General features: G+C 43.0%; 1 protein-coding gene across 1 annotated transcript; it reads right to left on the bottom strand.

The window, feature by feature from the left end:
* Positions 1-502: 502 nt before the first annotated feature.
* Positions 503-18,384, bottom strand: LOC125307638. The gene is made up of 13 exons (XM_048263692.1): positions 18,307-18,384; positions 16,151-16,264; positions 15,620-15,719; positions 14,990-15,244; positions 14,318-14,650; positions 13,770-14,024; positions 13,208-13,321; positions 12,814-12,891; positions 6,545-6,685; positions 6,335-6,421; positions 4,756-5,010; positions 1,221-1,334; positions 503-1,014 (listed from the first exon to the last, which is right to left on the bottom strand). The coding sequence occupies exons 1-13, from the start codon at positions 18,382-18,384 to the stop codon at positions 944-946; spliced, it is 1,995 nt and encodes a 664-aa protein (XP_048119649.1). The 3' UTR covers positions 503-943.
* Between the last annotated feature and the right edge of the window lie 964 nt (positions 18,385-19,348).

The raw sequence follows: 19,348 nt of genomic DNA, 5'->3' as shown, positions 1-19,348 counted from the left end.
TCCAGCGGGATGAGGGATCACACACAGTAATAGATCAATATAATCCTTATCAATCTCGGTGGGACCTCCATAAACTGATGGTAATTTTGATACCATAGATTTAATAGAGACCCAGTAAGACCAATAGTATGAAAAATCAGGAACAGAGTTTATTTACAATGATGCGCATCAAGGGAGAGACAGCATGACTTCACCTAAAGATCCATCAGCTGCTCTAACTAGACAAGGAAATAGTTAGGGTTTAAGTATCCTTCCAGGCTGATAGGAGATGGCGTTGGTCATCCCATCTCACGTGGACTACACTGAATCAGACTCTGATTAGTGGCAACCTGGCAATCCGGAGCAGATAGCTACTGACGCAGCCATGCAGAACAGTGAAACACTGCAAAGTCATAATATTCCTGCTTATCTCTAAACACAGTCACACACAGATATACACAGGGACAGTACAGATATCGTACAGTCATTACATAGAATCCTACTTTTAGTATCAAAGTGACCCACTAATGAGAAATGCAGAACATTAAACCACATATTGGAATATTGGGCATAATGTTCTATTCCACTTTCTCTCAAACTACACTAGTAGAACTGCCACTCCCAAACACACACACACACACACACAAACACCAGTTAGCATCTGACCCAGAGGAAACCAGACAATAGCATGAAATCGCCAATGAACAGCAGAATTGAAGTTGTAGGTCCTCCCAAAGTGAACAGGTCTACTGTAGTAACAGGCTACTATGACTGCTACTAGGACTGATCAGGGTCTCTAGTGGACGGGGAATGGAGGAGTAGTCTGGTGCTGCACCTCCTCTGGGCCAATGGGGAGTCACTGCATCTGCACCTCCTCTGGGCCAATGGGGAGTCACTGCATCTGCACCTCCTCTGGGTCAATAGGGAGTCACTGCATCTGCACCTCCTCTAGACCAATGGGGAGTCACTGCATCTGCACCTCCTCTGGTGTCCTCCTGCGACTCGTGGAGGTCAGAGTGAGCTCCACGTCCTGGTCTGAGGGAGACGAGACACATCAGTTTCTCAGAGAGAAAAACACACAAATAGCACGCTGACCTGGAGTGTGTGATCACGTGTGGTGTAAAGGCAGTAGATGAGAAAAGTGTGTACTGTGTGTATTCTGACCTGGAGTGTGTGAGACTTGTTTCTAGTGTAGAGAAGATGAAGATGTGTAATTCTGCATAATGTGTGTAATGTCTGACCTGGAGTGTGTGATGTCCTGTTTCTTATGTAGAGGTAATACCCTCCCACCAGCAGTGATGTGAGGATGATGATCTCTGCCAGCCACACACTGATGAACACTGGAGAAATACCTCCTGCAGACAGCAACATTATCACAAATAATATCATCAATAAAAACAGTAGTTGTTGCATTGTGTGTGATATGCCCATTTGTTGTCCAACAACAGCCTGTTAAGACCCTATTTTAGAGCCTCTTGTGTTTGTGTTGCTGCTAAGGGGCCTGGGGGGGGTGTGTGTGTGTGTGTGTGTGTGTGTGTGTTGGGTGGCGTCTCTCTCCCTGAGCTGCATATGAGACCAGTGGAGGAACTGTGTCTGCAGATGTTTCAAACACAGCGCACTTCTACTGAAAACTACAAAGCATGTGTTGTCAGATAGTTTAGTTTAAAAGATATCACCATGACGGGAAGAACGTTTGTGAAAGTGTGGAATTCACTGTGGAACAGTCACTGAGAAAGTGTAAAACAGTACTGACCAGAACATCCAAACAGCAGAGGTAAGGAAACAGCACCTGTAGCACCATATGTGACTGAACACTCGCTTGCAAAAGGCTGTTACTCTCTCAAAACACTTAAAACATGCAGCAAAAGCAAATCTTGCCTTCAAACACTACAACTTGTTGCCAATTAAAAAACACTCTTTAATCAATCATTACACACTGGACAACAAAATGCAAAATCTACTTCTCAAAATGAGCATTTTTGCTATGTCTGTTCCATTACTTTCTCATTTTTCATGTAGGCCTATCAGAAACTGTGAAAAGACAAAATGTACTGAATAAAAAAATGATTTATTCATTCCTCCCAAGATGTAACTGCCATTGACATGTAAGACATACAGTAAACACCTAGCAAGATACAGTAAATTTCATTGAACTACAACTTGTCATTTTTCATCGAAATAGACCTACAGTAAACACCTTTTGTACTGTTTTCTCCACCAAATAGGCAATACAGTACTTTGTCTAAATGTGCATTAGATCCATACTTGCAAATAGCAACACAGAACAGACATATCTTATGTATAATGAATGATTGTTGATTGAAGAATTGTGCAAAGGAGTTTCACACAGGTGTATCAGAGATTCAGACCTATGCAAGGAATCTATACCACCTGTGAAAAGATGTTTTCCTTTTGTTTAGCATGGGAAAACCAATAGAGTTTGGGGCTTTTGAATGACACCTGTGTTAACTGTTTTGCAAAAGGGTGTGAGAAATGTGTGAACCCAATGAAAATGTGTAAACACATTCGCAAGAGATGACTTCTGCTGTGCAAAGAAAGTAGTCATGAAGACCAAGTGGGTTCTAGTTTACTTAAGCAGGTAAAAGCAATCGAGAAAAACTGTAATAGATGGTAAAGGCTGTCATAATACATATAGACAACAGATGATCAAATAAACAAATTATCATTGCAATTATCACTACATACCAAATTAGATTGATATTGAATGCTATTTGATTTCACCTTCTCTGGTCAACCTTTTAAGCATACTTATGTGCATCACCTGTTAGTATTCCATTATCTTATAACCAATCAGAGTTGTGGACATCATGGCATTTACATGAGCTTGCCCCAGAGGCATCATTTATAAAGCGTTCTTACGCACAGATTTTATCTTTGACCGTGCGTACGCTCAAATCCATGCCAACGCTCAGATTTATAAAAACCGTCTTTGACGTGGAAAAGTGCTTATCTCCATGTCAGGTTCAAACTTGACGTACGACCATTTCCTTGTGGTAATGCCGGGGTACTGCAAGTAATCTGAGGTCTAAGTGCGATGCATTTTCAAAATTCCAAGACCAACGATCTCATGTCTTTCTTTGCCATATGCATGATCAATATCAGAAGATTTTTAAAGACGTTTTTGGACTCAGCTTAGTGTCTCATGGTTTGGCATAAAACTGCTAATGAGAACTGTAGCCCACTTAAGAAAGTGAAAAGACCTATAGCTTACTTATTTCACAATATCTAAAAAAAAAACACCAAGACCTACGATAGAATAATTGAAACATTCTTACAGGTGATCTAGTATATTTAGTGTTCTCACCAATCTAATATTCACCATCAAATGTCCAATTGCCCTCGTTTAGGAGAGGAAGGCATTCAAAAAGGCAACAGTTTGATAATGTTGGAGGTTATTGTGCAGTATTGGGAATATAGGATAGTGTTTGATCATACAGTTTTGAATGTTAAAAGTGAATAAACTTTTTTGAGAGGTGGATAAACTCTAATAAGAGGTGGGTAGGCCTAAACTCTATTTCTGAAATTTCAGGTGGATAAACTGCGTTTACTCGCGTTTAGCCTCCACTACATCCTAATTTGCGCTCATAGGCCTATTCCCAGCTTCGTAACAGAAAGGTAATATTTCACTGTAAGCTATACAATGTAGGCTATAGATATCTTATATCATATATAGCCTACACAACCAAGGGACGGAAGTTATCCTCTGAAAGCAGGGCATCTTCATATTTAGTGTTGGGTCGGAGTTCCGTAAAGAGGTGCAGAGCGCGCACATGTTTGCTTTTTTTGACTGGCAGTGCCCAAGATCAGATGACAATACGTGAGTTGAATAATGTAGGATAAAATATAAAGGTAAGCCTAAAGCAAACAATAAAGGACAATGTTTAAGCCATTGGACATTATTGAAAGAAAATGATAGCAAAGAAATGCAGAATGAATGAAAAATGACTGGCGAACTAGGCTACTTTTTCAGCAAAAACATAGCCTACCCTAAAAGAAACGTTAAGCCTACATGACATATCACGCTTATAATTTAGTCCTCTGTTTTGTAGGCTAAATCAGCATATTACCCTGGGTCATATTGGAAACGTACAGTAGCCTACTGTACCATAACGTACAGGATTATATAGGCCTAGAGGTCTTTCCTTCATAAGCTAGGCCTACCCATTTTTTTTCTACAAAGTAGGCCTAAACATACGAAATGTTGATTATTCACATTACTGCAAGCAAAAGGAATGAAAGCGAGCAGGGGACAATGGACATGGATGCATACGATCTCTTTCCAGAAAGCTTTGCTGGAAAAAACATAATTAGTTAAGCTATTCGAACTGACGCATATAGTTAACATCAGATGGCATAGGCTAGGCCTATACAATGTTTTCAATATATTTTACATAAGCTACAGCTTTTAGGCCATTGATTTCATTAAAACATATGCTAATGATATTGATGAGGGGGTGTTTACAAGGCGGAGACCTAAAACCATCCGTCTGCGCACAAGTTGACGTTCATTTGTGATTTATAATGGGCACATCTGGAAGAGTGGCGTACGCACGTTTTTTTGTGCGTACGTTCGTTTTCTCGGAATCACACGTACGATCATTTCAGAAATGATCTAAGATCAAATGAAGGATGGTTTCTACGCAACCTTTTTATAAATGAGGCCCCAGAATCATTATTGACCTGCCTGATGTCTGTATTACAGATTACAGAGATAATCATGATTACTGTAAATCACTCAGGTGTGAAGTCACTGACCAGAGCAGAGGTCCATCAGTCTTGTGGTGTGTGTGCTGCTGACGTGGTTCCTGACACTGCAGGTGAGTTGTCCAGTCACATCCCCCCTCAGCAGGATAGTCTGGTTATCTGAACTGAGATCAGCATCAGCTTCACCCAGAGGCCTCCCATCCAGAGACCAGCTGTACTGAGGACTGTCCCCAGTGGAGGAGCACCTCACACTCCTCTCCCCATTGGCTGAGCTGCTGATTGACAGGTCCACACTAGACACAGGAGCTGAGGGGGGAAGGTATTATGCAAATGCTTTCAATGAGCTAAGAATGAAGAACTGGATTTGAGACCTTTTATTTAAAAGAAACTTTATAGACATATAGACATGTTTGAATGTGGACAGAAAGTGTTGGATTGGATTGAAAGTGACAATATTGGGTATTTGTACTAAACATGCATATGATGTACTGTAATTAGTGACCATGATGAATTAGGTAAAGACATAATGTGTAGAATATTACAAAGTGTTTGATATGTTGTATGCTGACTGTCTTGTAAATTTTGCAAATATTGTAATTTATGAACACTAGTGTTTCTGTAATCGTCTTGATGATAGGCTCCCTTTGTATGTTGTGGTTATGTGCATCATAATTGATTGTGGGGACCTGGCTTGATTACACACCACCTGGTGAGATACCCAGAGTGCCCTTGATTGACACCTGGTGCTTTAAGACTGGATTTTCTAGTGTCCGCATTAGGAACCTTGACAAAGGCTGACAGGCCGAAACGTTGAAATAAAAGAATTAAGAGATAGAGTGTGCAGCGACCAAGTTTTTTCTTGGTTTATTTTCCCTTGCCAGCACCTCGGAGGGTGTGCATTCTTTTCTATATGTAAATGAGCTAAGAATGAACAAAAGCTTAAAACAGTAGTTTTAGTATAATTACTCTAAAATAGCCTATAAGTATATATACTGTTTTGATCCCGTGAGGGAAATTTGGTCTCTGTCCCATTTATCCCAATTCGTGAATTAGTGAAACACACTCAGCACACAGTGAAGTGAAGCACACACTAATCCCGGCGCAGTGAGCTGCCTGCAACAACAGCGGCAATGAGGGGTTAGGTGCCTTGCTCAAGCATTCATTTTGTAATTATGTGGATGCAATTCAGGTTGGAGAATAAATGACACTCAGTTAAGAGTGCAGATTTCTTATGGGTCATGAAAGGATTCAAAATGACATGAAAATAAAACACATGAACATAAAATGACATGAACATGTTCTGTGAAAATGGGATCAAATCAGGATCAGCTCAGAGTTGCTCAAAGACAAACCCCTCCGTACTGCTGAGTTCATATCCTGTATCTGTGTGTTCACACTTGAGGCTTGGTGGGGGAAGACAGCTCACACTCTCTGAGTTTACTTACAGCCATTAGAGTCCGATTAGTGAACTTACTAATGTCTAACAGAGCAGATGAGGATATTAACTTTCAATCATCCACTGCACTGTGTCCTTATAGACCCCTTTGAGATCCTCACTAAACCCCTCTGTGTTACAGTGCAGGAGATGTTACATCTGTTATCACATCAAAGGAGAGATGAAGTCATTTACCTTCTATGGTCAGCTGTACTGTGTGTTTCACTCCTCTCCCCGTTGACTCAGTGATCTGCACTCTGTATGTTCCTGCGTCTCTCCTCTCTGCAGGGTTGATAATCATGGTCCCGTTATCAGGAACAAACTGCCACCTCTGAAGGACTGATGTTGTGTTGAACTCTTCATAGAACACTGACTTGGTTCTTTTGAATTTAAAAACATGTGCACTGTTATAATAGAGGCTCAGTTTGTGTCCTCTGGTGTTCCTCATCAGCTGCAGGTAGACAGGTCCTCCCAGAGCCCCATAACATGCAGCATCCTGAGTAGCATCACACATGGAATCCAGACCTGCATTAATAGAGGAGATTCATTCTCATCATTTGAACACATCAGTATGAATGAGCTTTATTAGTTATTTTGTGTTGAACAGCCCTGTGTGTGTGACATTGTTTGGTGTGACACTGTTTGAGTCAGGGGTTCTACACTACTGTTAGCCTTATAAATCTCACTGTATATCAGGCAGAAACAGCACACTACCATTATAAATCTCACTGTATCAGGTAGAAACAGCACACTACTGTAAGCTGTGATGGATCGGTGGCATTCCTCAATATATAGAATCACATAGAAGATCTCTATTGGATGACAGTAGCTGAAACACCCACACAAAATCCAACCTATTGTATCTGTATAGAAATAAACCTAAATAAGCATTCTAAATTCACCAGCAATGACTTCTGACAAACAAATGGATGAACATGTCAGCAGTTCTTAGTCTTGTGTCCATTTCAGCTCAGTATCAGTAGCTGATCAGTATGTGTGAGTAGGTTATGGCTGTGAGAATATGTGAGGATCCAAATAGAGTGGGGTATAGAGCTTTACAGCCAGGGCTACATCATTAGCAATGACCACATGCATTTAGAGCCCAACACTGTGTCCTTCCTTTATAAGCCACTACATAAGAACCAACAGTCATCTGTTCCAGTAGAACATCACCAATACATCATGGCTCCATGAAACTTAAAGTAGCAGTAGAATCATCTAGAAAACTCTTATTTTTAACACACACACACACACACACACACACACACACTTTAGATAGGGAGAGAGCATACAAACACACGCACACACACACATACTTACCATAAGTTGACGTAACCAGTAGGACAACAAGTCCAGTAAAAGCTCTCATCTGTGGAAGCAACACACACATTCTGACAAATACTCTCTTTCACACTCACACACACACAGGCAAGCCCATCTCTGGAACATTTAAATGAGCCCAGAGTTGAGTACAGCCAGAGAGAGAGAGAAGAGGAAGTTTGACGTGTGTGTGTGAACACACGCAAAGATACCTGTCACAAACACACACATCTCTGTGCTTGTGTGTGTGCAGGTGACGGCTATGATGTGGAGTATGCCGAGGTGTCCATCCTGATAAGAAGGAAAACGGAGGAGAGGACGAGAGTGGACAACACCGTGGAGTACGGAGAGGTCAGACTGCCAGGCTCCACCAATCACACACCACCAGAAGAAGGTGTTTACGCACAGGTCTGCAAAGGACAGCGATGATGGCACAGGGTGTATGTGTGTGTTTGTTAGTGGGTTTGGTTTGTTCCTTCCCTGCAGTGTGTGTGTGTGTACACAGTGATGGGGCAGTAGTGTCTTCCCCCACACACACATGTGTGTGTGTGTGTGTGTGTGTTTTTGTGTGTGTGGTTGTGTGTTTGAATGCTCTCACATTAACCTATTTTTATATGTGTGTGTGTGTCCGTGCGTGCGTGCGTGTGTATGTACACGTGTGTGTGTGTGTGTGCGTGTGTATGTACGTGTGTGTGTGTGTGTGTGTGTATGTGTGTGTGTGTGTGTGTGTATGTGTGTGTGTGTGTGTGTGTGTGTGTGTGTGTGTGTGTGTATGTGTGTGTGCGCGAGCGCGTTTTCTGACCTGGAAAGGAGGGCGGCTTTTTCTGCATATAAACACATCGGTGGTGGTTAGTGAGGTTCTCCAGGTGGGTGCTACACATTGGTGGTGGTTAGTGAGGGGTGGTGGTTAGTGAGGTTCTCCAGGTGGGTGCTACACATTGGTGGTGGTTAGTGAGGTTCTCCAGGTGGGTGCTACACATTGGTGGTGTTAAGTGAGGTTCCCCCTCCACAGTAAAACATTGTAAAAGTGCTATTTATCTACCCTGTCCTTTGACTGACACATCACACACATCACTAACAGCTCTGAACTGCATTTCTAAACTCCACCCCTCTCTCCCCTCTCTCACTCCATCTGCCACTGAGACAGTCACTCATGCCTTCATCACCTCCAGGTTAGATTACTGCAACGCCCTACTCATGCCTTCATCACCTCCAGGTTAGATTACTGCAACGCCCTACTCATGCCTTCATCACCTCATGCTTTCATCACCTCCAGGTTAGATTACTGCAACGCCCTACTCATGCTTTCATCACCTCCAGGTTAGATTACTGCAACACCCTACTCATGCCTTCATCACCTCATGCTTTCATCACCTCCAGGTTAGATTACTGCAACGCCCTACTCATGCTTTCATCACCTCCAGGTTAGATTACTGCAACGCCCTACTCATGCCTTCATCACCTCCAGGTTAGATTACTGCAACGCCCTACTCATGCTTTCATCACCTCCAGGTTAGATTACTGCAACGCCCTACTCATGCCTTCATCACCTCCAGGTTAGATTACTTCAACGCCCTACTCATTGGCATCTCATTCAATAGATTACACAGTCTGCAATATATTCAAAACTCTGCTGCTAGGGTGCAGACTCCTTTAAAGTCTGTGTGTGTGTGTGTGTGTGTGTGTGTGTGTGTGTGTGTGTGTGTGTGTGTGTGTGAGAGAAAGAGTATGTGTGTGTTTGTGTGTGTATTAAGTCTGCAGAACATCAGGCAGTGTTTTGTGTTTCACATCTCTGCATCAGCAACAAGTCCTCTCTCATCAGCAACAAGTCCTCTCCTCAAGTGACCCTCTGCATCTGACCATAAAGGCCACAGACTACAGCTCAGCATATTTCCGATATAACACCCCCATACACAGACACACACACACACACACACACACACACACACACACACACACACACACACACACACACACACACACACACACACACACACACACACAGTCAAAACCCAGTCAAAATACTCTCTGTGTTATAGGTCTTATTGACCTCTCATGGCTCAATGTTGAATTACATGACTTGAATAAAAAATCATCATAATAACATCACTTGAATCTTTCTGCGTTGTAATTTGACACACATTGTAAACGGTCACTTCTCATGTTTCTCTAATAATAACCTTCTGCTTCTAGTTCCTCTTTTTTATTTTCCATCACTTCACCATCACAGCGGTTAAATGTGTTCCTGATGCTGAGGTCAGAGTAGCTGTGCCCTTACACACATACTGTAGGAGGAGACTCAGTCATTTTCACAAGAGCAAATTATTTGGGAAAAAATCACTATTTTTAGTTTCAATATTTATTACATGTTTACTGTGAATTTAAACTACTCTCTTGAATGAGAATATAGAAGCCAATGAAAGATAGAAGAGCTTTAAGTTTTGAGCAACAGTGTGAACATGATGTATCCAAAATGTCATATTATGGCAAAAGTGTTTATAATGTGAAGCGAATGCTTGCTTTAGAGATATGTTTATGACATTTTGAATGTCGTGTGTCATTTTGCTGGAGATTTGAGGCATTTTGTATTTTGAGCGAGCAATTCTGGGATTTGTGTATAACGTTTTGAAAAATAGACACAGAGTTTTGTAAACAGTTGTAAAAGACTATAAATAAGTTATTGAAGCAAAATTGCAAATAAAAACTTCTTTTTTCACTTGAAGATTTTGGTGTTGCAATTTGACACACACTGAAAAAGGTCACTTCTCATGTTTCTCTAATAAGAATCTTCTGCATCTAGTTCCTCTTTTTTATTTTCCATCACTTCACCATCACAGCGGTTAAATGTGTGAGTTTGTGTTGTTTGTTTATGATTATTTTAGCTCCTGGTGGTGATGTCAGTGAGTAGCTGTGCCCCTACATGCCTTATATGGTCAAATACTGTAGGGCCTTCTCTGGACTGACCAACACACACACACGTTAAGGTCAAATACAGTAGGGCCTTCTCTGCACTGACCAAGACACACACACGTTACGGTCAAATACTGTAGGGCTTTCTCTGGACTGATCAACACACACACACGTTATGGTCAAATGGCACCTTCTGTGAGCTGACCACAACACACATTTAGTACTTGAGTTGTACTCCAGCTGACCAACTGAGACCAGGGTGTCTGTGTGTGTGTGTGTGTGTGAGAGAGAGTGTGAGTGTGTGTGTGTGTGTGAGCCCTCACTTCTCCTGCTGTGAAGGACAAAAAACTGTTTCCACATCACAGCGTCACCCACCCATAGGCCCAGTGTTGTCCTGATGTGTGTAGCACCTCAAACTATCTGGACATGGATATGAATGGGACATGAATAGTTAGTCTTCTACTCACCTATTAATCCCACTCACCTGTCTGTGTACCTATTAATCCCACTCACCTGTCTGTGTACCTGTTAGCCCCACTCACCTGTCTGTGCACCTGTTAGACCCACTCACCTGTCAGACAGACAGACAGATGTTTGTGCTGTTGGTCCATCTCCCGTCCAGGATATTGTTTTCTCATGCAGCATAGATCATTGAATCGGATTAGACCATTAGCATCTCGGCCGATAGAATCACGCTTAAGATGACTGATTTGACATGGAACTATACTCTCATTCAGGCGTATTAATCCAGTCACTCTCTGCTGCAGTTCAACCTTGTTGCTGGAAGTTAGTTTATGGGGACTATTTTCAGGTGCTGCGTGATATCATTGTGCTGCTGTGCCCATGGTAGGTTCACAACGTTCCTTGATTATTATGCTGGAATGAGAGTATAGTTGCATGTCAAATCAGCCTAGAAAATCGCCACGTTTCATTTTCCGTTAGTCTTTTTACACTTTCTAACTTGAAAAGAGACAAATAGGAAAATTACCGGAAATCTTATTTTTCAACATTTTCGTCATGCCCCGAACCCAAAAGTATTTTACGCATGGGCCCCAAATTCTCCAGCAGCACCCAACTGTATGTTTATTACAAGCATTATTGTCCTACTATCATCCTATTTGTAAAGAGCGCTTACCAGCAGGCATGGGCTACAGGCTTTCTACTGGAGTTAGCACGTTTACTACAGACATTACAGTAACATATACTGGATGGATAGATGAATGGATAGATGATTCTACTGAATGTGTCTTTTCAGCGTTCTCTTCCTGCGGCAGTACCTCCACTTCAGAGCTGTCATATGTGGGCCTGTACAGCCATCAAATGGACCTGTCTGATCTCACACTGCAGTGCTGCCCCCTACTGGTCATACCATGGGAGACATTCTGCCCTGATGGAGCTACAGTTCACAAACAGCTTTTCTTTTAGCCAGTATCCAATTCACACACACATACACACACACAGCTGAGAACATGCATTCTCTGCTCTTGGCCTCTTCAGCTGTTTATTTGAGTTAATATCAACAGAGAATCCTCTAATGCAAAACTATACTGTACATACACAGATGACAAAAAAAACATGAAAAGATAACAGTCATGAAATCACCATCACACACACACACACACAGAGAGAGAGAGAGAGAGAGTATGGCATATAGTACATAAACTTAGCATATCGCACACACACACACACACACACACACACACACAGGTCCACACTAGGATGACTGTTATTTTATCATTAAAGAAGCACTATGCAGGTCTGGTTATTCCTTCGCTGTTTCTGGGTTTTCGCCGGATTTGGGCTCGCATTTTTCACTACACAGCTCCCCCTGCAGCTTCGGTAGCAAGTGACTGCTACGCTAAACCCCCACTAGCTAGCGAGCTAGCCATCAAGAAACCAAGCTAAACACATACAGGGCTCACAATAAAATGGTCGAGCAAACACATTGTTTGAGAGACTATCAAACCACATTACAAAGTTCACCCAAAGGTAGGCTACTTACAATTTCAACAGCAACAAAGCAACGTCGGCGTCTTTTCGAAACTACAATCTGACTACATTTTTGAGGTGCGATTAGATACTTCCGCTGAGTCACATCCGGATTTGTTCGGACCGGGACCAGGAAGTTGCATATTCGTTTTTTCCGCGGAGAAGCGATAGGGGGAGACAAAGCACCCACCAAACGACCCAGAAACTGTTGTAGAACCATCAGAACGACTCTCAACCTGCATAATTAAGGTCATTTTTGCTAAACTAGTAGAACTGCCGCTGCCAAAACACACACACACACACACACACACACACAAGCACCAGCGAGCATCTGGCCCAGAAGAAACCAGACAATAGCATGAAATCGCCAATGAACAGCAGAATTGAAGTTGGAGCTCTTTCCAAAGTGAATTAAACAGGCTACTATGACTGTTGGACTAATCATGGTCTCTATAGTGGATGGGGAATGAAGGAGTAGTCTGGTGCTGCACCTCCTCTGGACCAATGGGGAGTCACTGCATCTGCACCTCCTCCTGAGGGAGACGAGACACACCAGTTTCTCACAGAGAAAAACACACAAACAACAAAGACATTAGTGCAGTAACAGTCTAGCCACTCTCTAGAAGGTCTGTAAACTCACCTGGAGGATGAGGTGTCTGTTTCAGGTGTGTAGAAAACAGAAGGTGAAATGTGTAATGTGTACGCTGACCTGGAGTGTGTGATCACGTGTGGTGTACATGTAGTAAAAGTGTGTATTGTGTGTATTCTGAACTGGAGTGTGTGATGTCCTGTTTCTAGTGTAGAGAAGATGAAGATGTGTAATTCTGCATAATGTGTGTAATGTCTGACCTGGAGTGTGTGATGTCCTGTTTCTTATGTAGAGGTAATACCCTCCCACCAGCAGTGATGTGAGGATGATGATCTCTGCCAGCCACACACTGATGAACACTGGAGAAATACCTCCTGCAGACAGCAACATTATCACAAATAATATCATCAAGAAAAACAGTAGTTGTTGCATTGTGCCCATTTTGTTTTCCAACCACAGACCTGGCATGGAGTGTGTGTTTGTGTGTGTGCGTGTGCGTGTGTGTGTGCATGTACAGTACGTGTGTGTGTTTGTGTGTGTGTGTGTGTGTGTGTGTGTGTGTGTGCGTGTGTGTGTACATGTGCGTGTGTGTGTGTATGTGTGTGTTGGGTGGCGTCTCTCTCCCTGAGCTGCATATGAGACCAGTGGAGGGACTGTGTGTCCAGTGGGACTGATCCTGCAGACGTTTCAAACACCGCGCACTTCTACTGAAAACTACAAAACTATTTGTTTAAAAGATATCACCATGATGGAAAGAAAGTTTGTGAAAGTGTGTAATTCAGTGTGGAACAGTCACTGAGAAAGTGTAAAATAGTAACTCACCAGAACATCCAAACAGCAGAGGTGTGGTGTGTGTGCTGCTGACGTGGTTCCTGACGCTGCAGGTGAGTTGTCCAGTCACATCCCCCCTCAGCAGGAGAGTCTGGTTATCTGAACTGACATCAGCATCAGCTTCACCCAGAGGCCTCCCATCCAGAGACCAACTGAACTGAGGACTGTCCCCATTGGAGGAGCACCTCACACTCCTCTCCCCATTGGCTGAGCAGCTGATTGACAGGTCCACATCAGACAAGGGGGCTGCAGAAGGGGAGGAGGAATTATGCAAATGTATACATTTAGGGAGCTGTTACTTACTTATTGATATTATTATTTCTTGAACATGAACTTGTAAACCCCCAACATCTCTGCCAAATCCATCTCTCTCTGCACTGAACCTTCAACATGTGTAACAGTTTTAACAGTAATAGTCATCACAGCCTCATAAATGAGTTGACTTGCATGTTATGTGGAATAATGTGTGGAATAATGAACCTATAAACCTCAAACCTCACTGTGGTTCAGTGTTAATGTTCAGATATGAAATGATTTACCTTCTATGGTCAGCTGTACTGTGTGTTGTCCCACTGATGTCCCTGATGATGCAGTGATCACCACTCTGTATGTTCCTGCGTCTCTGCTCTCTGCAGGGTTGATAATCATGGTCCCGTTATCAGGAACAAACTGCCACCTCTGGAGGACTGATGGGGTGTTGAACTCATCATGGAACACTGGCTTGTTTTTTCTGAATGTAAAAGCTCTCTTGTTTTCATGGTAGAACTTCAGTTCACATCCTCTGGTGTCCTCAATGAGCTGCAAATAAACAGGTCCTCCCAGAGCCCCATAACATGCAGCATCCTGAGTAGCATCACACATGGAGTCCAGACCTGCATTAAGAGAGGATATTCATTCTCATCATTTGGACACATCAGTAAGAATGAGTCCAGACCTACATTAAGAGAGGAGATTCATTCTCATCATTTGAACACATCAGGAAGAGTCCAGAGCTGAACAGATAGAAACCCTTTACTGATCAACCTGTCAAGCTTAGATACTTTTTCCTGTTAGTATTCCATTCTCTTATAGCCAATCAGAGTTGTGGACATCATGGCATTTACATGAGCTTGCCCCAGAGCAGAATCATTATTGACCTGCCTGATGTCTGTATTACAGATTACAGAGGAAATCATGATTACTGTAAATCACTCATGTGTGAAGTCACTGACCAGAGCAGAGCTCCATCAGTCTGGTGGTGTGTGTGCTGCTGACGTGGTTCCTGACGCTGCAGGTGAGTTGTCCAGTCACATCCCCCCTCAGCAGGAGAGTCTGGTTATCTGAACTGAGATCAGCATCAGCTTCACCCAGAGGCCTCCCATCCAGAGACCAGCTGTACTGAGGACTGTCCCCATTGGAGGAGCACCTCACACTCCTCTCCCCATTGGCTGAGCAGCTGATTGACAGATCCACATCAGACACGGGAGCTGGAGAAGGGGAGGAACCACAGTGAGGATCAGAAGGTAGTTATGCACATGGCCATGTTTGTTCAGGGTGTCCACCAGAGACCAGGGTTCCTACCCCAGACTGCTCCCTTAACCCACATCACAGGACTGGCTGAGATCACAAGTTGGTGGTAGTGTAGTGGTTAAAGGGCTGGGCTAGTGTTATGGGTGTTAGCGTGGTGTTAGCGTAGTGGTTAAGGAGCTGGGCTAGTGTTATGGGCGTTAACACTTTGGACCTTTGCAAGGGTATTGGCATGTTTCTTTGGCTGAGGGAGCTAAGCCACACACTGCCTTCCATACCCCAAGGCCTGTACCAGTTTACGTAATGCCTTTTAGCCTGCAGGGGGCGCCAGCCACCTTCCAAAGACTGATGGACCGGGTCTTGGATGGCACTGGAGCCTTTGCAGCGGAGTACCTGGGTGACATAGTCAAATATAGCACGACCTGGCAGGAGCACCTAGAACATGAGTACCTGGGGGACATAGTCATATATAGCACGACCTGGCGGGAGCACCTAGAACATGAGTACATGGGTGACATATATAGTGAGCACCTAGAACATTTAGCAGTGGCTAATCAGAATTGTATTCACGATGCCGGGCTGACAATCCAGCCAAAGAAATGTGCCCTGGCTCAGCAGGAAGTCAGATATTTAGGGCACATACTTGGAGATGGGGTGATTAGGCTTCAAAAGTACTCGCAAGCCAACAGAGAGTTACTACACTACCCTGGCTACAAATTACATTTGCTGTCGCTAGGCTGCGTCTAGATATCTAGGCTAGGAAGTGGAGTAGGATTAGACCTCAAAAGGACATAAGGTACCGGGACTGCCCTCGACCCCAGACCAAAAAGGACATAAGGTCTTTCTTGGGCCTTGCCGGGTGGTACCGGAGGTTCATCCCAAACTTTGCTACACAAGCAGCACCTCTCACTGATCTGACCCGGAAGTGGGGTGCTGTACAGGTCCGGTGGGAGGAGGTGCATGAGCGGGCTTTCCAGGACCTAAAAGAGACAGAGTGAACCCGTGCAGTACAGACAGTGCTGAGTGAACCTGTGCAGTACAGACAGTGCTGAGTGAACCCATGCTGTAGAGTCCGGATTTTGAGAGACATTTCATGGTGCAGATGGATGCCTCTGGAGTTGGACTGGGGGCAAATTTTCTCCAGGGGGAGGCGGAGCAGCAAAAGCATAAGCTGTAAGCTCTTTCCCAGTGAGACCAGGTACTTGGTCCTTGGACACTGTAATGCATGCATAACCTGATGGTTTTGTCCTTGCAGCCATTCAGGTTTCAGATCCACTACAGGGCAGGGAAGCAAAACTCTGTGGTGGACACCCTAGTATCGAGCCTTCTGAGGGGGGAGGAAATGTGAAAAGTAAAGATCTCGCTTTCACTTAACTTGCTGTTCATAAGTCACTACGCACAACTCCACATAGCATTTGGCACTCCACATACTGTAGCATTTGGCACTCCACATAGCAATTAGCACATAGCATTTAGTACTCCACATTTAGCACTCTACATAGCATTTAGCACTCCACATAGCATTTACACTGAAATGTGTGGCCATTTATGTAGTTTGTATTGTAAAGCTACAGTATGTGTATGTATTATATATGTTTGTTAGTATTGCCTATATGTATTCCATGTTTGTTACTCCCTGTTAAAAGTGAGCTCTACCAAATACTTCTATATGTACGGGTGAAAGGGAGAATGGAATGGTGGTGTGTAGTGGTGGGTCGGTCGCGAACGAATCAGTTAGTTCGAACGGGTCTTTAAAATGAACGACCTGAACGGATTCTTGTTCGTTCTTTCGTTTGTTGCTGAAACACCTAGTGCTGCTGTGAATGCCTATGGCCCAGCTTCCTAAGGTGAGAGCCAAACCAATCGTATGCTGTTGTCTGCATTGTTTCTGAAACGTTCTCATCGAATTAGCCAATGAGGGGCATGAAAGCATAGCAACCATTTCCATGAAAAAAAAAACAAATGGGCTAGTGAGACGATAAAAAAATAACGATAATGGTTTACATTAACAATTCCATTTTACATTTAAATATTGGCATTTACATTTAAATATCTGTCTAATGGTAAATGCATGCTGTCTTTGTAGTTTCTGTGTCATGCCAGGTTAATAAATGTCTCTTCAATCTGTCTCGTTCGTTCGTTCTCACACCAAGACCCCTGTTCACGCCAAGACCCCTGTTTCACTTCGGTCTGTCGTTCTCGTTCAGTTAGTCACTCGTTCTCGGCTAGAAGCAGAGTGATTATGGCTTTGTAGCCTAGGCAAAATGGGGACTTCAAACCTTTCCATCAATATAATCTTTCTGCCAAGCCTTTAAACATGTTTGTCGGCATACTGGGTCTTTCTTCCTTTATGAATGAACACGTTTTAAAAAGAAATTAGCTAATCTAGCTGTAGTCTACACTATTTACCTTCAATATGTCAATTTAATGTGAAGGTGAATGAACACATTAGCTACTGCTGCTTTGTCTAAAAGTACACATAATCATGAAGCTGCAGCTATATATTTGCCGCTAACGTTACAATTACAGTGTTGTGTTGACCGTTTGCATAAACAAGGAGCTGAGAACCTGCATTCCATGATTCACCGCTGAACTACGTGGTACCAGAAATGCGACTGAACGAACGAACGAACGATTCAGAACGAATCATCTTGGGGAACTGAACGACGCGAACTGTGTCATGAGAACGAACGATAAAATCCACTACTATATTGAGTTACTATTGCCTGTGATGGCTGTTTTTTTGTTTTCTTTTTTCAAAGTATTTAGTTTGTTTTTTCATATATTGCACTGCGTACTGTAAATAAACCTGCGCCTTTATCACGTCAACTTTGAGAGCCGTCTATTGTCTGCCACCCCTTTTGAAACTCTCATCCACTGCACTGTGTTCTTATAGACCCCTTTGAGATCCTCCCTAAACCCCTCTGTGTTACAGTGCAGGAGATGCTACATCTCTTATCACATCAGAGGTGAGATGAAGTCATTTACCTTCTATGGTCAGCTGTACTGTGTGTTCTCTCACTGTTTTCCCTGTTGCCTCCTCAGTGATCTGCACTCTGTATGTTCCTGCGTCTCTCCTCTCTGCAGGGTTGATAATCATGGTCCCGTTATCAGGAACAAACTGCCACCTCTGGAGGACTGATGGGGTGTTGAACTCTTTATAGAACATTGGCTTGGATCTTCTGAATGTAAAAACAGCTGCATGCCCATACAAAAGGTTCAGATAATGTCCTCTGGTGTCCCTCATCAGCTGCAGGTACACAGGTCCTCCCAGAGCCCCATAACATGCAGCATCATGAATAGCATCACACATGGAGTCCAGACCTGCATTAAAAGAGGAGATTCATTCTCATCATTTGAACACATCAGTATGAATGAACACAAACATTTATTATCTCTTTTGACTATATTAGCTGTAGGAGGCAATATGGGAGACTAATTTGTTTTTACAAAATTATTATGATATGATGTTTTGATTGACTACAATATGTAAATTCCTAATTTAATGTATGTATGAATAAAATACAGCAGGCCTATATACTTCCTGTATGTGTGAGTAGGTTATGGTTGTGAGAATATGTAAGGGCCCAAATAGAGTCAGGGGTATAGCTTTACAGCCAGGGCTACATCATTAGCAATGACCACATTCATTAAGAGCCGAACATGAGCTTCCTTTACAACCCATTAAATGAGTCATCTGTCCAGTTCATCTGTTTCAGAAGAACATTTGCCAAGATATCAGGGGTTCATGAAACCTAAATTAGCATTAGTATCTTCTAGAAAACTAAATCTGGTCTATTTTACAAAGACACACACACACACACACGTACACACACTAGACGAGGAGAGAACATACAAACACATACACACTTACCATAAGTTGAAGTAACCAATAAGACAACAAATCCAGCAAAAGCTCTCATCTGTGGAATCAACACACACATCCTGGCACACACTCAGGCAAGTCCGTCTCTGGAACATTCAAATGAGCCCAGAGCTGTGTACACCCAGAGAGAGAGAGAGAGAGGAGGAAGTTTGATGTGTTTGTGTTTGTGTGGGAAGAC

The sequence above is a fragment of the Alosa alosa genome, chromosome 14, assembly GCF_017589495.1.
Source record: "Alosa alosa isolate M-15738 ecotype Scorff River chromosome 14, AALO_Geno_1.1, whole genome shotgun sequence".
Lineage (NCBI taxonomy): Eukaryota > Metazoa > Chordata > Actinopteri > Clupeiformes > Clupeidae > Alosa > Alosa alosa.
The sequence above is the reverse complement of the archived record's forward strand: the minus strand, read 5'-3'. Positions and strand labels throughout refer to the sequence as shown.